The sequence below is a fragment of the Cervus elaphus genome, chromosome 22 (genome assembly GCF_910594005.1).
Source record: "Cervus elaphus chromosome 22, mCerEla1.1, whole genome shotgun sequence".
NCBI classification, from domain to species: domain Eukaryota; kingdom Metazoa; phylum Chordata; class Mammalia; order Artiodactyla; family Cervidae; genus Cervus; species Cervus elaphus.
In genome coordinates, this window is record NC_057836.1 from 45,934,136 (window position 1) to 45,951,894 (window position 17,759).

Genomic DNA, 17,759 nt, shown 5'->3' on the forward strand with positions numbered 1-17,759 from the left:
TTGGGTCCTGCAGGCTAGATGGAGGCCTGGGTAGCTCAGGTCATGGGCCAGACAGCTGGGCATCCAGGTATGGACCTGGCAGCAGGCAGGTTGCTTGGCTCCTGGGTTAGGGCTGTGGGAGGGGATGACAAAGGGCTCCCTTTAAAAGGGTGGAAGAGGGACTTGCTCATCCCACAAGTATGTCCTGGGTGTGGCTTCTCTGGGCCACACTCCCTACCCCTGGGACTTACACGCCTACTGAACCACATATGAAGAACCAAAAGAGCTGACAAGTGACCCCCATGCAGGGGAGGGCTGGGTCTGGGGGGCATTGGCTGATCAACCACGCAGAACAGCACCTCCTTCAGAAGCCACGTCTCAGTGACCCCCAGTCCCCGGGCGGGAAGGACTCATCAACCCAAGTCCTGACTGCCTCTAATGATCCACCGAGTTCTGCCAGCTCCAGCCCTGCATGCGCTCTCCATCCCAGCCCCTCCCTTCCCTGCCCTGCTCTCTGCCATCCAGGCCACCTCCCCACCCTCGCCTCGCTCCCCTCACCCGTTCTCCATGCTAACCCAGAGTGAACTTTCTGGAACTTGAAAGTGATTGTGTCCTTCCAGCCCCAAATCCTTCAAAGGTCCCTTAGCCCCCTGCTGGACCCACAAGGCTCTTCCACAGTGGTGATATTTTCACTTCCCAAGTTATATTGCTAGGTAACACCCAGCTGTTTACATAAAGAAGGTGACAGGGCCCTGGCACCCATAACGTGGTCACTACTGCCCTCGTCTAACTAATGGGGAAGCTGAGACATGGAGAGGTCGCACGGTGCTGAGGGAGGGTGGTTATGGCTGCCACCGCCCTACCCCCCATCAGGCGCCAGGGACTCTGGTTTTCCAGAAGGATGCGCCCAGACCACTCAGGCCATCTGCCCCCTCCTTCCGGACCCTGGCTCCACCAGCAGCCCTCAGTGGTTCCTCCATTGGTTCCTCCCTATGACCTCCCCCAGGGACTGCTGAAAACCACAGCACCTCCCTCCTCCTGGGGGACAGAGCGGCAAAGTCTCAGAGGGATTATGATCATTTTGGAAAGACAAGCGGATGTTGAGGGGGCAGATGGGACATTTATGAGAGAGAGAAAGCCATCTTGAGGAACCAGGGTCGGTGCAGCGGGACCCCTGGAGCGTGAGATGCCAACCTGAGCACAGGGCCAAGCTCTTTAGTCCTGAGTGCCAGCCATGGGCGGAGCCATTCGGAGGATGGAGCTTTTTGTAGGGGGTTTGGAGTAAAGGGGGCGCTGCAGTCAGTCTGAGCAGGTAGGAGGTGAGGAAGAGGCAGAAGGGAGACAAGAGACATCTGAGCAATTCCAGCAGAAGGGAGGTGTGCCCAGACCCCTCCCGTCAGGGCCGGGACAGTTCTAGGACTTCCTCAGTAAAGATGTCCAGAGACTTCCCTGGTGGGGTGGTCCAGTGGTTAAGACTCTGTGCTGCCAATGCAGGGGGCGTGGGTTCTATTCCTGGTCAGGGAACTAAGATCCCAGATGCTGAGCAGCTTGACCAGAAGATTAAAAAAAATAATAATAAAGATTAAAGAAAAAAGAAAAAAAAAGAAAAGAAAAAAAGGTCCAAGGGGTAGGCATGCTCCATTAAAGGCAGAAATTTAAACCCACAGGAATCTGGGGATGTGTGTTTTGTTTTTGGTTTTAACCACAAAAGTAACTCAGCTGGCTATTTTAAGAAGGCGGAATAAAAACACTGACAATGGTTACTAGTTCCAAAAGAATGACAGCTGACTTCCCAAGCTCTCTGCTGTTGGCCGTGACCTTTGGAGGCCCTGGGGTGATCCTACCCTTGTCCCCCAGCTCCTGAGGAAGCAGGGCCCTATGAATCACCTGCTGCTGTCTGGGCGGGCAGGTGGAGGTTGGGGATCTTGGGGCATCCGTCTGTCTGCTCAGCAGTCTGTCCTCTCTGTGAGGGGCTGGTGCCGGCACAGTCAGAGTGGTGGCACAGCTTTGGAGTGGGACAAGCCTGGCCTCACCTCGGAACTCGGAGACTCCGGGCAAGGATCTGAGCCTCAGAGTCTTGGTTTCCTCATCTGTGAAGCTGGAAGAAGACGGCCTCCCACACAGGAGATGGGACTTTTCGGCCTGACAATGTGCAGTGCGTCAGCTGAAGAGCAGCGGCAGGTCACTGCTGAGTCCCATGACCATGACCCGGGTTGAGAGCAGCAGACAGTGGCCACCACAGTCTCCAGCTGCAGGCCCCTGGAGCCAGCCTGCTCGACCCTGGGGCACCCTGGGTTTCTGGATAGCCCACGCTCTCAGCCATGGGGGAAGCCCTGCTTCGCAGGAGGCCACTTCTGTGGGGCTCAGGGGACCTGTGGTCACCACTGTGGGTGCCCATCCCCCTGACCGCCTCCTGCCAGGTCAGCCTGAGGGCAGCAGCCTAGAGCTGCCTCCCCACCATCCTGCACGTTCCGTCGCTGGGTCCTCACGGGCCCGGCTGCTCAATGTGTCTCAGAGGTGCCCAGCTCCGTCATCACGGTCGCAGCTCTGGTTCCTGGCCTGTCTCCCACCCAGCCCTGTACCATCACCTCCACACTCTCCTCTCCCAACATAAATCCAACCAGCGCTCCTCTGTCTAAATATTGTCCATGACATCCCACTGCCCGAGGGTTGAAAACCGGATCTCTTCAGGGGCTGAGAGGGACATCTGAGGCCGAGCTTGGCCACAATCTGCTGTGGTCTCCTCCCTCCCTCGGCTGGCCTGGTTCTTTCATGCATCAGGGTTTCTGCTTGGGGCGCCCGGCTCCCCTCCAGGTAGGCACCAGGTCACAGGTGATGGTGAGACCTCAGCCCTCACCACCACCACTTGCCGGCTTCTCAGCACAACCAAGCACAGCGCTCCGCACTGCCCTCAGCACAGACCCCGGCAGAGGGTGGGAGCACCGAGGGGCACAGAGAGGCCAGTGGCTCGCCCATGGTCGTGCGGCGTGCGTGCTGCAGGGCGGAGGTTTGAACCCCAAGAGTCTCTCAGCTACTAGGTTGCGTGCCTCTCAGACACACTGAACACGTGTCATCCGGGCCCCGGGAGACACAGGTGAGCAGAGCCGGCCAGGTCCTGCCTTCGGGGAGTCTGCAGCCTAGGAGGCAGCCACAGTGGCATCACAGAAGGGCAAAACGCCTGGACAGAAAAGCGTGGGTGCTGAGACAAGCACGGGGGGTGCGGTTCAGACGTGCCAACGGGACGGCCTGTGAGGCCCGAGCCCAGGGCTGGCCCCGCAGCGAGCCTCCAGACAGGCGAGCCGTGCCCGGCTCATCCTGCCCCTCGGCATGGCGCTGTGGACGACAGTGACCAGACCTTTCCTGCCCGTCAGCCGGGGACAAGGAGGTAAATACTGCAGAGTTACTGTAACGCACACTCCACAGCCCACAGCACGTGCGGGGACAGCTCACACCCACACCCGGAAGTGGAGGGTGGGGGTGCGGAGCCGGTCCGGGAGCTCCAGACCTGTGCGCCCCCCCCTGCTCTGCTCCCACTTGCCCCACTGCATGCCGAGCTCTGGGGACATCTCTGTCTCTCCGGGCCCGCCCTCTGGCGGGACGGAGAGCAGAGGCCCAGCCAACGTTTGGGGAAGGACCAGCCGAGGCTCCAGGCCGCCTCGCCGCCCCAGGTCGTGCTGAGCACCCGCCCCACTGTGTCCTGGGGAAGATTCCTCGTGCGTCACTGACCTAAGCTCCCCTGTCCACCCTTGAGCCCCTCTGCTGCTGGGATGTGGCTTACAAATAATGACCTGTCAGAACTCAGTGGGTAGACTTTTCTTTCTAGATTCAAATGAAATATGGTTTGCAAACAGTAATGAAGTGTTTTAAAGGGTGAGGTCAACAGCTAAAGTCCCACCTTGACCATGACCAGGCCTGGGGCAGGGCTCACCGACCTGGGGTAGAAGGAGAGGTAGCTGACCGTGATCAAGCAAGCAGTGACATGAGGCATCGGATCTACCCAGAGCTCCCACGGGTCCTCTTTCCAGATCTTCCTCCTATGACCAGCTCCCCTGCGAGGGTGCCCACAGATCACCTTCAGGAACTATCACCTTTCCAGTGTAATCGGCCACCTACTCATATCGCTCAAAGGAACCATGGTGAACCCTTGAGGAGATTTCCCTTCTGGTCCTTACTGTTTTCAGGCTTTAAAAAACACATTTTTTTTAAAGCGTGTAATGGTACTGTGATTATGGCTCATTTGTTTCTACGTACGATTCCTGTTCCATACCCTTAAGAGACACACAGAAATAGTTGTGAGTGAAATGAAAGGCTGTCTGGAATCCGCAGTAAGTAGTACCCACCCCTCAGTTCCCTGCTGCCTCCCACCCACGTCTGCCTCCATCCCTGGCCCAGGGCCCCTTTGCCCCTCTGTCCACCTCCCCACTGCCTCCCAGGTGCCCTCTTCCTGCCCTTCTCTTCTCCCTCCCACGACACACTCTGAGCGGCTCCCATTCGTCCAGCCCTGCGCCAGGTGCCAGAGGGGCAAAGATGAAGAACAGAATCCCTGCCCTTGGGGCGGCCGACAGCAGTCAGTGAAGACAGCTGGAGGCATGTGTTTAGTGCAAAAGGACAAGTGATGTGACTGAGGCCAGTGCAGGGCACTGGGGAGCCGGGGTAGGGGTCAGCACCTGCAGGAGGAACCAGGAAGGTTCCAGTGAGGGGGTACTGTCTGGGCTGAGCACAGAGCATGAGCTGCTGGGCTGGAAAAGATGAAGAGGGACATTCCTGGGAGAGGAAGGGCATGAGCTGAATGAAAGATTCCGAGATGAAACCTCAGGGGTGAAGAGAAGAGGAGACACAAGGGGCTTGAGGGTCAGTCTGAAGGGCCCGAGGGAGGGAGACAAGGCTGTTCTGAGACCAGGAAAGATCCCGGAGCCGGAGGTGGGCTAAGGGTCCCGGAGGGAGTGAGGCAGCCAGAGGAGAAGGGCAGTGATGAAAACTGCCCGGAAGACCAGTCCTCGGAGCAGGACAGAAGGGATCGGGCATGGGCACCCCTGGCCTGCCCCCTAGCAACTCCTCCCTCATCCCCACCCAAAACAACAACCCCGCTACCCATTGGCAGTGCCCAGTCCAGGAGTGGTCAAGCCACCCAGTCCTGACCCCTGGGGAGCATGGGGTGTCTGCGGGGCTCGGCTGTGTGTCTGTCTGTCACATGCAGGCAGGGTACCCCAAAGCTTGGTGGTGGGATGTGGTGTGGAGACTGGTCTTCTCCCCACTTCCTCCTCCGCTGCCCAGGCCTTCTACCTGGGCCCTGCTTCCTATGGGGCCTTGCCTCCGTGCTGGGCCAGCAGGACTCTGCGCAGACAAAACCACCAGCTCTGTTCAGTGTTACAGTGACTGCAATATTTACTGCTTTGTTTCCGTCTCCTCCATTAGGCTGTGAGCTCCAGGGTGGAGACTGTGAGTCATGGAATTCTCTACACCAGGCTGGATGACGGGGCCTGTGAAAAACCTGCAGGACATGTTTGATGAATGACTGAATGAAGGATGAGGCCATATTCGCCAGGACAATAAGCCCTTAGAGCACTTTAACTTAAATGAACTACTCCCACCCTTTGGCCCTCGTAGACCCTTTAGTAGTGGCTGTGTAGAAATCCTAATCTTCCCTCCACTTCGCAGTCCTATGAACTTTTACTTTTTTTTTAAACTTTTTCGGCCGTGCCGCGTGGCATATAGGATCTTACTTCTCTGACCCCTGCATTGGAAGTGTGCAGTCTTAACCACTGGACTGCCAGGAAGTCCCAGTCCTATGAATACTTTTAAAAACTACCTTGCGTGTGTGCTCAGTCACTTCAGTCCTATCAGACTCTGTGATCCCATGCACTGTAGCCTTCCAGACTCCTCTGTCCATGGGATTCTCCAGGCCAGGATACTGGAGTGGGTTGCCACGCCCTCCTCCAGGGGATCGTCCCGACCCAGAGATTGAACCTGTGTCTCTTATGTCTCCTGACTTGCAGGTAGGTTCTTTACCACTAGTGCCACGTGGGAAGCCCTAACAAGTACCACAGCCCTCTTTAACCTGACCTCCGCACCACATCCTCAGTTCCTGTGACCACTCCACTCTGACGTGACCTCCAGAGCCTTCACCATTCCCATCAGCCCCTTGGGACACTGGCCAGCTGAGCTGTCCTGGAAACGCAGTGTGGGAACTCACGCACCTGTCCACATGGGAGGCGGTATCTGGGCTAACTCACCCTGTGACTACATTAGATGTTTATTCACTCCACTGTGTGGACCTGACCCCTACAGAGTCTGTTGCTGTGAAAGACACTCTCCACTGGTGTCCTCTATTGAGGTATTCTAATCTCCCTTGCAGTCAGAAGAGGTCCTGTGACCCAGCACTGGCCTCTGACGTTAGTGGAACTTTCTGGTGGCTCCCAGGGAAGGTTTTCCTCTCCCGATAACAGAGGCAGTGCTGGGAGGTACTAACTGTGCTCTGTTATGTGCAGTCCAGCAGAAGGAGGAAAGCAATATGCTAAAGGTTGGGGGTGGGTGGGTGGAGAAATGCAGAAAGAAGAATTACGAACAAACTCAAACTACATGGATTCTGGACCCACACATTTCCACTGTAAAGGAAACCCGCCAGGTCCCTGTCAATTCTAAGGGGAAGCAATGAGGTGGGAAAATTAGGAGAGTGGGATCTGGACACAGACAAATCCCAGTTCAAGTCCTGACGGGAGCACTCGCTGACTGTGTGACCGGAGTGAATTCCTTAACCTCTCTGTGCCGAGTTCCCCTCCGGCAGAACAGAGGAAAGGATAACTAAAGCACCGACCCTCAGAGGAAATGAGAGAAGGCACTTCATGTGCTCCGCGTCCCACCCAGCACAACAGTCAGCCCCCAAACACACGTTACCAACTGGAAATATCAACCCCCAAATCATTGCTTGGAAATTTCAAGCATCCCCCCAGAAATAGCTTTTCAAATCACACACATGCAGAAGCCATTCTTTCCCGCCCCAGCCAGCAAACCGTCCTGAAGCCCACTTTCCAGTGAATAGCTCTTTCCAGACCCAACATGGAAAGCTCAATCATTCTCCTAAGTTGCTGAGCCAGCCTTCCCCAAACCCTGGCTGCCTCTCCCCTGCCATTTTGTAACCACAGGCCACAAGAGGAACTCGAAAATACCTCGCAGAAGGCATAACTTTGGCAACCCACAATTTTAGAGTTGATACAGCTAACTATAGTACCTAACTGGAGAAAATTCCAATTTGCTGAAGGAGGGCTTTTGAAAAACTATCCAGGTAAGAAGGAGCAAAACTGTGAAAACAGAGGTTTGAAGGGGCTGGCCAAGGCATATATGACATTCTTTTTTTCTTCCCCCAACTCATGAATGCAAAAGATGTTACTGACATATGTAGGCATGTATGTATTTATGTACCTATCTATCTATAGAGAGATTTAAGGGATTGCTTGTGCTATTGTGGAGGCTTGGCAGGTTCAAAATCTGCAGGACAGACTAGCAGGAGACAGATGCAGTTCAAGTCCAGGGTCATCTGCTGGCAGAATCCCATCTTTTGGGGAGGTCAGTCTTTCTTCTATGCAACTGGTCAGATGAGGCCCATCCACATTATAGACGGTAATCTGCTCTTCTCAAAGACAGACTTAAATGTTAATTTCATCTAAAAAAAATACTTTCACAGAAACATCTAGATTAATGTTTGGCTAAATATCTGTGTGGGCTTTCTTAGTGGCTCAGCCAGTGCAGGAGATGCAGGTTTGATCCCTGGGTCGGGAAGATCCCCTGGAGGAGGGCATGGCAACCCACTCCAGTCTTCTTGCTCGCAGAATCACCTAGACAGAGGAGCCTAGTGGGCTACAGTCCATGGGGTTGCAAAAGAGGTGACACAATTTAGTGACTAAACAACAACAACAAATATCTGGGTACTGTGACCTGGCCAAAACGGACACACGAAGGGAACCAACCAGGGTTTATCCTGCATCAGTGTATTCAAGTTCCAGGTGAACAGAGGACATCTCTGCTTGGCCTTCGGTTCTCCTAGTCACAGTCTCTGTGACTGGCTGGCTCCTCCCTCCCGATTCCCTCCTTCCCGTCTCTGCTTTCCCCGCAGGTGTGAAGCCCAATTCCTCCCCATGGCTCCTGCACAGCTGCTTGGCTCTTCATGGCACCCTGGGGTCTCTACCAGTTCTCAAATCTTCCATGTCCATGCAGGCACAATCCCCTTGGAGGTTCTGTCACTTGCCTGGGGACATGGCTGGGGAGGGGAGGAGCTGGTACTTGAACCCAAATCTTCTGATGCAGGGTCTGTGTTCTGAGCCTATTCAGATTGCTTACATCCGAGTGGCTGAAATGCACCACCTGGGATCACGAGCAAACCTGGGATCAGGTGGGCTCATGCGCAAACATAAAGACATTTTTGGAGTTGCCTATTTAATGTCGAGTAGCTTGTCAAAGTCATGATTTCAGGATGTAATTACACAGGATAAGGCCAACTTTAAAAAGGTAACTGAACAAAAGGAAAATACTACGAAAATAAAACTAAAGGTGGGACACAAAGGGCAGAAATCCGGAGAGAGCTAGCTTAGGCAGTGACTTACGTGATAAGGAGGTAAAGAGTTAACTTGTCCTGAATCCTCCTGCTTTTATGGAGTGATGGCCCCAGGCTAATCAGAAGACTGAGGGTTTTTGTTTTTTTCTGTAACCAGAAGGGCGGAAATCCGGGACTTTACTCTTATTTCTTTGAGCTCAGGGAGGGAACAAAACCTATTCACCAGTTCCATCTGTAGGGTCAGGCAAAGGCTTTAATTCCCAAGTGAGAACCGGCTCCACCCCACAGCCTGAAACCTGACCTGTCTGCGACTGTGGCTGCCACCCAGTCTGCGACTGCTCATTCCCAGTAACACCAAGACCAGACAGAGGCTGTGCTGGGGCCAGGGCCCTAAGTGGGCACCCTGGCTCCCCAGCGACCTTAGACTCTGCCCCAGTAATGATGATAAGACCTGGGGAAAATCACAACAGCTGACAATTATGGACAATTACTGTCTGGTGGGCACTGGGCCAAGTGCTTCACGACGTGACCATATGAGAACCTCCCTACATGGCTGAACCTCCCAATCCTGACTGCTCCCTGCTATTATTATCCTTATTTTTTAGGCAGGAAATTGGAGAACAGAGAGGTTAAGTAACTTGCTCCAGGTAACAAAGCAGATGATGGATAAACCAGGATTTGGACCACCTGGTCTGACCCAGGCACACACCCCATGCGGCCATCTGACTCAAAGCCCTTTCTAGATATTAGTCCCTGTTATCCTTAAGACCCAAATTTTGGGTTCTAACCTGGTGCCAGATCAAAGAATCGGAGCTTCAAGCTGCAAGGGCTCCCCATAGCAAAGAGTGGGAAGTGGTAGAGATTCTGACTCAGGAGGTCCAGAGTTGGAGCATTCTCAAGTATCTCTAACAGGGATGCCTTGGGACCCCATTCTGAAGCACACTGTCCTCTATCATTCTGCCTCTGGCCAAGAGGTCAGCAAACTATAAACTCATGTGCCAAAAGGAGTCTGCTTTTGCATGGCCCACAAGCTAAGAATGGTCTCTACAATTTCAAAGGGTTGAAAAAAAATTCCAAAGATCATTTCATAACATGAAAATACATGAAATTCCCACTTCAGTGTCCGTAAGTGAAGTCTGATTGGAACACAGCCACGTCCCTTCACTGACATTGTCTGCTTTCGTGCTCTGAGGCAGAGGCCAACAGATTGCAGCACAGGCCCTACAGCCCACAAAACTGAAAATATTTACTCTCTGGCCCTTTACAGAAAAAGTTTGCAAATCCTGGTCAAGTTTACCCTGCCAGCCACCCAATAGCCTCCTTACAGCCTCCCCCCACTCCATACCTCCAGTGGTGGGGAGCTCACTACCAAACAACGCACCCAGTCCTGCTGTGAACTGTGCTGGCATGGAGCTCCTTGGAGTCATGGAATAGTTCCATCACCCCTCCACAGCGCCCATCCGTTTCTTTCTTCTCTCTAGTATCATCCTCCCCCCGTCCTCACTGTCCCCTCAGCTGTTCAGTCCTCTGTGAATGAGGGAGAATGTGGCCCCTGACAGAAAGCAGTGAGAAGGAAAGACATGCAGTCGGGAGCGAACGTGAGCTGGGCCCAGGTCTCCTGCCACCTAGCCTGGTGACCCCTTGACAGCACCTGAATGTCCAGTTTGGTTTCCACTCTTTGCTCCCCAAAGGGCAGCCCTCAGGGCCTGTGGTCTCCCACCCATGATGCCTTCTGGGAGCCCCCTGGCTTGGCCTTTGTAGGGCTAAGAGCGGCTCTCCCTGACTTTTCACCTCTCCCGTCCGCCCCAGGGCTCAGTCTTAGGCTCTGACCTTTCCTCCTGCTCCACAACAAGGGGGTGGTCCCCAGGCACTGCCTGTGTTTACAGTCTCTGCTGTTTGCAGCTGGCTCTCCTGGGTCAGCTGTGCCTCTAGTCAAAGTGCTGGGGTGAGCTGACGGCTGGAAGTGGAAAACTGGGTTCTTAAAACACGGCCAGCAAGAGCTGTCCTCAGAGAATACCTGGGATGGGTTTTTAAATCCTTGGAAGAAGAGGGCTGTGTCAACAGCAGCTAGTACTCACTATCTGGGGTCCTTTCAGCCACAGGCTGCTGCCCACTGGAAGCTTTCCTGATAGATAAAGCATCACCCACCATTTCAGTAAACAAAAGCACTTGTGGCCATCAAGCCTTTGGTTACAGAGGCACCCGCCCGCCACCAAAGTGCACCTTGAGCAGAATTCAGGATGGAGAAAAAGAGTATACTGGGCCTAGATAGTGAAGATGCATACCAAAGGGATGCCTTCAAAAAGCCCAAACTCTTTCATCTTCCCACACAGAGAAAAGCACTAAAATCATTAATTTGTGATATCTGCTTTTTGTGATTAGCAGTCATCTTTTGATGTCTGACTGTGTCGTCCCCCCCCCCAGCAAAAACTGTATCTCCTGGCTCCCCACCCCCACCAAACCTGGAACAGTCCCTCGGAGCTATCTGAGAGACTGCCTCCCGGGCTGTAGTTCTCAGTGAGGGCTCCAGACAAAACACGATTCTCAACTTGTAGGCTGCGCATATTCTTTAGTTGACAGGTGAGTGATTTGGAGGAGGAAATGGCACCCCACTCCAGTATTCTTGCCTGGGAAGTCTCAGGGACAGAGCAATCTGGAGGGCTACAGTCCATGACATCGCAGAGAGTCGGACACGACTGACCGACTGAGCACGAGAGACCTGGAAACACTCAGGGGCCCAGCGTGTGCCACAAGCAGAAAAGCAGGTCTGCGGGCCAAACAACAGCTGTGGATGCTGGAGGGCTGGGCTGCTCCAAATCCCAAACCGGCGCTGACCAGCCAGAGGCAGAGTGGTGAGGGTGCAAGAAAGGACCTCAGCTCTGCAAGCAGAGACATGGGTCTGGGTCCCGACTCTAGAAAGCTGGGAAACCTTGGGAAGTGACACCTTCTTTCAGACTTACTTTTGGTGATTGGAAAAAACAGCAAAACCTTGTAGGCTTGAAACCGACTCCCCCTAAAACTGAGTTCCTCTGTCAAGTTCATATTAATTTCTTTATCCAAAACTTTATTCCCTTTCTTGTCCCACACCTGTTCCCCCCAAGACTGAAGAGTATCAAAGAAAAGGGGGCTTTGAAACCCGCTGGTATTCTGCAGGGCCCATCTGGGCATGAAAGCTTTTCAGTGTTCCCCGTTTCTTGTTTATGCGGAAAAGGCTGCTGTCTCCTAAATCTTCCCTGAGTTCCAAAGGGCAGATTCAGTTACTCATTAGGGGAGGGAGGGAACCCAGAAACAAAAGAAAAGCAGTCAAGAAACAATAGTGCAGCAATAAAAAAGAGTCCTAGTTCCTTCTCAAGGGATTTACTTGACAATCTGATACACATCTCTGAGTTCTACTATCGGAGCTGGGGCCCCACCCAGGTGGATGAGGGTGACTTCAAGCCTGCACAAGTTCGGACCCCAGACTGGATGGAACCAGAAGGCTGATGCCGAAGATTCCAGGAGCCCCTCCCACCAACCAATCAGAAGCAAGTTACAAACCCTGGAGTTCCACCCTCCTAATTTTGCCTTTAGAAACTCCTCCCGGAAAACCAATGGGATTTTGGGTCTTTTGAGTATGCATAGCCCAATCTCCTTCCTTGGCCCCTGTAACAAACTTTTCTCTGCTCCAAACCCCTGCTTTGGTTTGTTTGGCCTCACTGCACATCCAGCACACAAACCTGGGTTTGACAATAGGACTGTGATAACAAGTATGGCACCTGGTGTTTGCTCACAAACTGTTACCTTCCTTTTTTCCTTTCTTCCCTCCAGTAATGTGTCAGCATGATGCTAGTACCTAGGGTCTGGATCAGTAAGATTCGGAATCTGCTCTCACAAAGCCTAGTCCAGCAGGGGAATCACATGCACAACTACTAACAGAATGCCACGGTGCTTTATTAGTGTGACATTGGTGAAAATAATAAAAATGATGACAATGTTTCCTGCAAACTGACAATGGGCCAGGCCCTCTCCGAGAGCATCTCACTTCACTCTCACAACCACTCTGAGAAATGGATGCTGCTATAACCACCATTCCACCCAGGAAGCAGAGGCTCAGAGCCCAAAAGCAGACAGGGAGTGAGCCTGAGGAGCTAGAGTGATAGGAGGGCACAAAAGCAATGGCTGGATCTGAAGGGGTCAACGAAGGCCTCATGGAATAGGTGATGATGCCTGGAGCTTTGAAGGAGGCACTGGCAGCAGGCATTCCAGGCAGAGCAAGCAGCAAGCAGAAAGGGGTGTGAATGGGTGACTGAAAACTTTCTGAGCCGAGAGACACTGAGCTCTGATTTACACCATCAGGACCTACAGTCAGTGCTGCCGACTGGACAGGGCTCTACGCTCAACAGGGGGATGAAGCTGGCAGGCGGGAGAAGAGATTATTTCAATCCTGCAGTTTATAGAAATGCAAGCAGCTCATACTAGGTCATTAGTAATTACAGCTGATCAGGGCTGTTGCTCCCCCACACCCCCGGGGGTGGAGGCCGGGGGTGGGGGCGGTGGGGAGAAAAGGAATACTGAGGGTATTAACTCAAACAGCAGACATTATTCATTTAGTCGTACTTTTAGAGCCTCTTCAGCTTTGGTTCAGATTTCAGGGACTCAGAGGGGTTCATCTCAGCTTTCTGACCATGTAACTGGGGTCTTGGGTGAGTCCTATTTTCCACCTTCCCTCTCTTGGCCTCAGTCTCCAGTGTAGAGTGAAGGGGATGGGCTAGGATGGAGGTTTTCAATCTGGTGGCCACCTCAGATCTATAGCCTTTGATGCTATAACAAGTCTTCCAGGGGATTCTGATGATAGCTCTGGATTAGAAGAGCCCCAGGATAAGGACTGTTCCTGCAGTAAAACATGGTCTGTGCTCTAAACGAATAAGAGTTAGTAGCATGCTCTTTGGATTGATTATTTCTTGCCCAAGACAGGTAACCCTTTAGGGTAAGAAGAGAAGACTCAAGCCTGGAGTCCCAACAAGCTTTTCTAGAAAGCCTCTGGCATATTTGGCTGACTGTGAACCAGAATTTTTTTCTTTTTTGGGGGTGGGTGGGCAGGAAGTCTCAAGCTTGACATGTGATAAAAGCAGAGGTTTCTACAGTTGGAGAAATACAGACAAGAGATGAGCTGCCTTCTCTTTTCAGCTCCCAAACAATGACTCATCAGAGTGTGTGTGCCTGTGTGTGTCATCAGAGAGTGTGTGAGTGTGTGTGTGTGTAGCAGGTGGATGAGGGTCCTGAGAAAGCAGTTGCCCCTCTTAGGTCCAGGAACTTCCTGGTGTGTAAATTCTCTACTGACAGCATCCTCTTGAATACATTTGATTACAAAACCTCAAAAGAGCCACAAACAGCCGGCGGGGGGCAATTTCAACACAGAGCTGGGTTAACAGACTTAAGTGAGGTTTAACTTCTAAGACAGCAAGAATGAAAAGAATGTCTTGTCTAAAAGATCCAGTTTTCCCAGTCTGGACTTAAGGCTAAAAATCATCAAAAAGATAGAGAGAGGCTTTCAGAGTACTTCCCTCGGTTTATTCAGGCGAGGAGGCACACCCAGACTGTTCTGGAGAAGTGTCCGGGCCATGGCCTGTGGCTTCTCTGAGTTGGTGGGCAGGAATGAGTGTCTGTGAGACCAACTCTTCAGCCATTCTCAGGATTTTGGAACCCTCATTTGGTGGTGTCTCAGTAACAATAATAAATATTACCACTTTCTTTAAGAGAGCATCTGCCACGTGGAAGGCACTAAATCCTTCACACTTATGAACGAGTTTAACCTACACAACAACCCCAAGGAGGCAGGGATCATTATTATCCCCTAATCACAGGGGAGGGATCCTCTACAGACAGCCAACGCCGCACCATTAGTAAGTCTCCAGTCAACAGGTGCCAAGGGAGTCAGGAGACCTGGGCTCTGAGTGAGCCTGTGTCTCGCCCAGAGGGCTTGGCCCTCCCATCTGCTGAGAAATGAGGGAGGCCGAATCAGGTGGTTTTGAAGATCCCTTCCAGCTCCGAACCTGCGACTCCACGCGGTCCATTAAGGGCCGGTTGGTGAGGTGGCTACGGCCGGCAGTTCCTGAGCCTTTGGCCTGGCCTTCTTGTGGGGTGGACTCCCCAGCGTCTAGCCCCGGCTGGGCGGAGGAAAGGCTCCCAGCCGCCTGCCCGCAACATGCCCGCCCGGCCGCCAAGCTCCAGCCTCCTGGTCCTTGAGAATGGACTTCCAGCCCTTCTCAGGTATCCGCGTTCGCAGCTCCAGACGAGCCAGGAAAGAAATGGCAAGAGCCCAGGTGGTGCAACCCGTGCGGGGTAGGCGACGACAGAAACCATCGAGGGACCCAAGGACTGCAAAAACCACGCAGTCCCTTTAACCCCCAAAACTTTCTGCCTGGATTCGCGACCCCAGCAGCTGCACATTGGCTGAGCCGCGGCAGCCCGGGCCCGCCTCCTCTCTTTATTTATTGGCTGCCGTGGGCATCCATCACAAGCCGAGGCTTCCTAGTGGACAGCGGCTTTTGTCAATCAAAGCAGGCGGGAGGCAGGGCGGGGCCGGGTCTGGGAGAGACACGCCAGCCTCACTCCCCTCCCAGTCTCCCTCTGGCGTGTGACTCGGGACCTGGAGGTGCCCCGGGGGGCCGGGGTCGAGCGCGGAGTGCTGCGCTGGGGCTGCGCGGGGCCCCGCGGACTCACCGATGCGCTGTCCCACCGGAGAGCTGAACGGGTTCCCCAGGAGAAAGTCCATCGCCACTGCTGCTGCTGCCACCAAGCCGGGGAATCAGCTGACAGCAACCGCCAGCGCCGCGGACCCGTCACGTGACGCGCTGGACCGTCCTCGAGGAGGCGCGGCTGGGGCGGGGCAGAGGGAGACTGGAGCCCGGAGCCCAGCCGCAGGCCCCGCCCCGGACGTGGAGTGTCGGCGCCCTGAGGCGGAGGGCGATGACCTCACTGCGGTTAACTCGGCGTCGGCGGACGTCACGCACTACATAGGGCGACTGCGGACCAGAGGGCGTGGGTTTCGTTATGCCACGCCCTCCATGCTTCCTTAAGGATTTAGGGGCGCGGTCTTTGAACTCTTCACATCTGGAAAACCCAATCTCAAACCAGGGAAATGGCTTGGGTAAGGTTACCCAACAAGCCGAGACCAAAGCTCTAGTTCTTAGTCTAAGCTCCTGGGACCTCAGTATGACTACACACCCGCTGCTGGGGTTGACAGCCTCTCTGTCCTGTTGCCTCCCTACCCAGAGAGGACGCTTCCTGTTTGAGGCTGAGGTCTCCTGGCTGCAAAATGCGTCATGTTTGCAGCCCAGATTCCCTTACCTCAAATAGGAGGCAAGGGCCAAGGTTTTTCGAGACCTTGACACCGAGACACACCTCAGTGAATTGCAGCTGGTTATTGGCTAGAGCTCAGGGTGGCAGAAAGCATACAAATGTTATGAGTGGGTCCTAGGACACATCTCTGCCACTCATTTACTGTGTGATTCAAACAGCAGGCTTCCATTTTCTCTGAATTCTGGAATTAGATCAAGGACTTATAACCTTTATTTTTTTAGGTCACAGGTTCCTTTGAGAAATTGTACAAAGCATTGGAGCGTTTCTGAAGAAAAAGGGCGAGATAGAATTGTACCTCAGGGGGGTTCTGGGGTCCCTGAGGTACACCAGTGGACCCCAAGCTAAGAATCTCAAAGGCTTTCTCCAGCTTTGTAATTCAAATATCTTCTTCCATGTTCCCGTGTGCCATGTTTCAGCTGTGTCACTTACTCATTAGATATCTTACCGGTTATATTTTTTTGCTTCTAATGACATGTACTCCAAAAGATACAATAACCGGTGCTTTGGTAGTCTGAGCTACTGTGAGGTGCTTTAGTATTTATCGAACATATTTGTGAATTTTTAATTTGAAAGGCTAGTAAATTTCACAAATTTAGGATGATAGAAAACTTGAATTACAATTTTATCACTTCTGTATGTTAACTGTTTGAGCAATCAATAGGGTCTGACATCTTTACTGTATGATATAAAAACTTTATTGAAATCATGTACTCCTGTGCTTTGAAGTGTTTTAATAATGCTCATGAGACATGTTAATACATGCCCAGTCCCCCAGTAGTCTATATGCTCCTTGAGGCTGGGATACTATGTCTGTTTCTCTCACTGTTGTCCAGCATGATGACTAATGCTTGAAAATTTAAATTAGTAATGGTATTAAGCCTATAAAGGGGGGATGTGCACTTATGATGATTTTCATGTCAGGTAGGTACCTTCTATGTTTTTTTTTTTCATTTAAGTATATTGCTTGTTAGTATGGAAAGTATTTAGCATGATTTTCCTTTGGATTCTTCCATTAATCTTTAATATCTCTATGTTAGATGACTGGAAGTTCTTGCCTTCTTGCATCATTCTGGTTTGAAGTGATTATAGGCAGATCGTGGCTTTACAACAGAGAATAGAACAGTCAGTTTTATCCTTCATGGTAAGAAAGCAGAAACCACCCACATACCCCCAACCAGGGAGTGAAATTATATTAACTCCATGCAGACAGAAAGTTGTACAGCTATTAAATTAGAAATGGAAGTGTGTAGATTTTGTCAATACAATAAATAGTAACGTAAACGGCAAACATTAAGTGCAGTATAAAACTATGTCTTCAAACTATTTCCTAACAGGGAACAAACTTGTTCAGTAAATAGTCTGTTTTAATTTTTTCTTTTAAGTATTTTAGCAATATCAATATCAAATGCCTTACTATGGATAAAAATGTTGAAGTCCCTTAAGATTGACAGTGCATAAATGTAATATAATTGATTATAACCTTTAAGTACTTTTAAACAAAAAAATTAAGATACTCTGCTTTCAAAATGTAAAGACCATAGTATGACAAGAAAAGTGAGGTCCCTATAGTAAAGTCCAGCTAGGACAAAAGAACACTTGGACAATGAAAAGGTCTGATAGTTTTCCTGCAATCACATTTGCTCAGGACTGCAGATAATGGAGAAGGATTCTGATGAATTACATACACAATTTAAATTTGAAAGTGGCTTGGGGTAGAGGAGAGCCTTGGCTTTGGTTTCGGCCTTTGCTGTTCCAGTGTGCTTATTCTGGCTTTGCCATTTACTTAGCTGTTTAAACTCAGGGAAAGTGCTTTCCTGTACCTGTCTCCTCATTTGTAAAAGGGGATAATGTTTATAAAGCTTTGGGGGAGGATTAAGTGTAATAAAATATG

The 17,759-nt window shown here is 51.8% G+C and overlaps 1 protein-coding gene across 3 annotated transcripts in view; it reads right to left on the reverse strand.

The window, feature by feature from the left end:
• The window catches only part of TOM1 (target of myb1 membrane trafficking protein), a 38,988-nt gene extending 23,512 nt beyond the window's left edge, over positions 1-15,476 (reverse strand). For 2 of the 3 annotated variants that reach the window (XM_043882689.1, XM_043882688.1), the window contains exon 1: positions 15,230-15,476. In XM_043882689.1, the coding sequence (XP_043738624.1) occupies positions 15,230-15,281 (52 nt within the window). In that variant the 5' untranslated portion in view covers positions 15,282-15,476. Of the gene's footprint in view, positions 1-8,576; positions 8,741-15,229 lie in introns of those variants that run through there. The other variant, XM_043882690.1, reaches the window with a different exon arrangement.
• Positions 15,477-17,759: the final 2,283 nt, after the last annotated feature.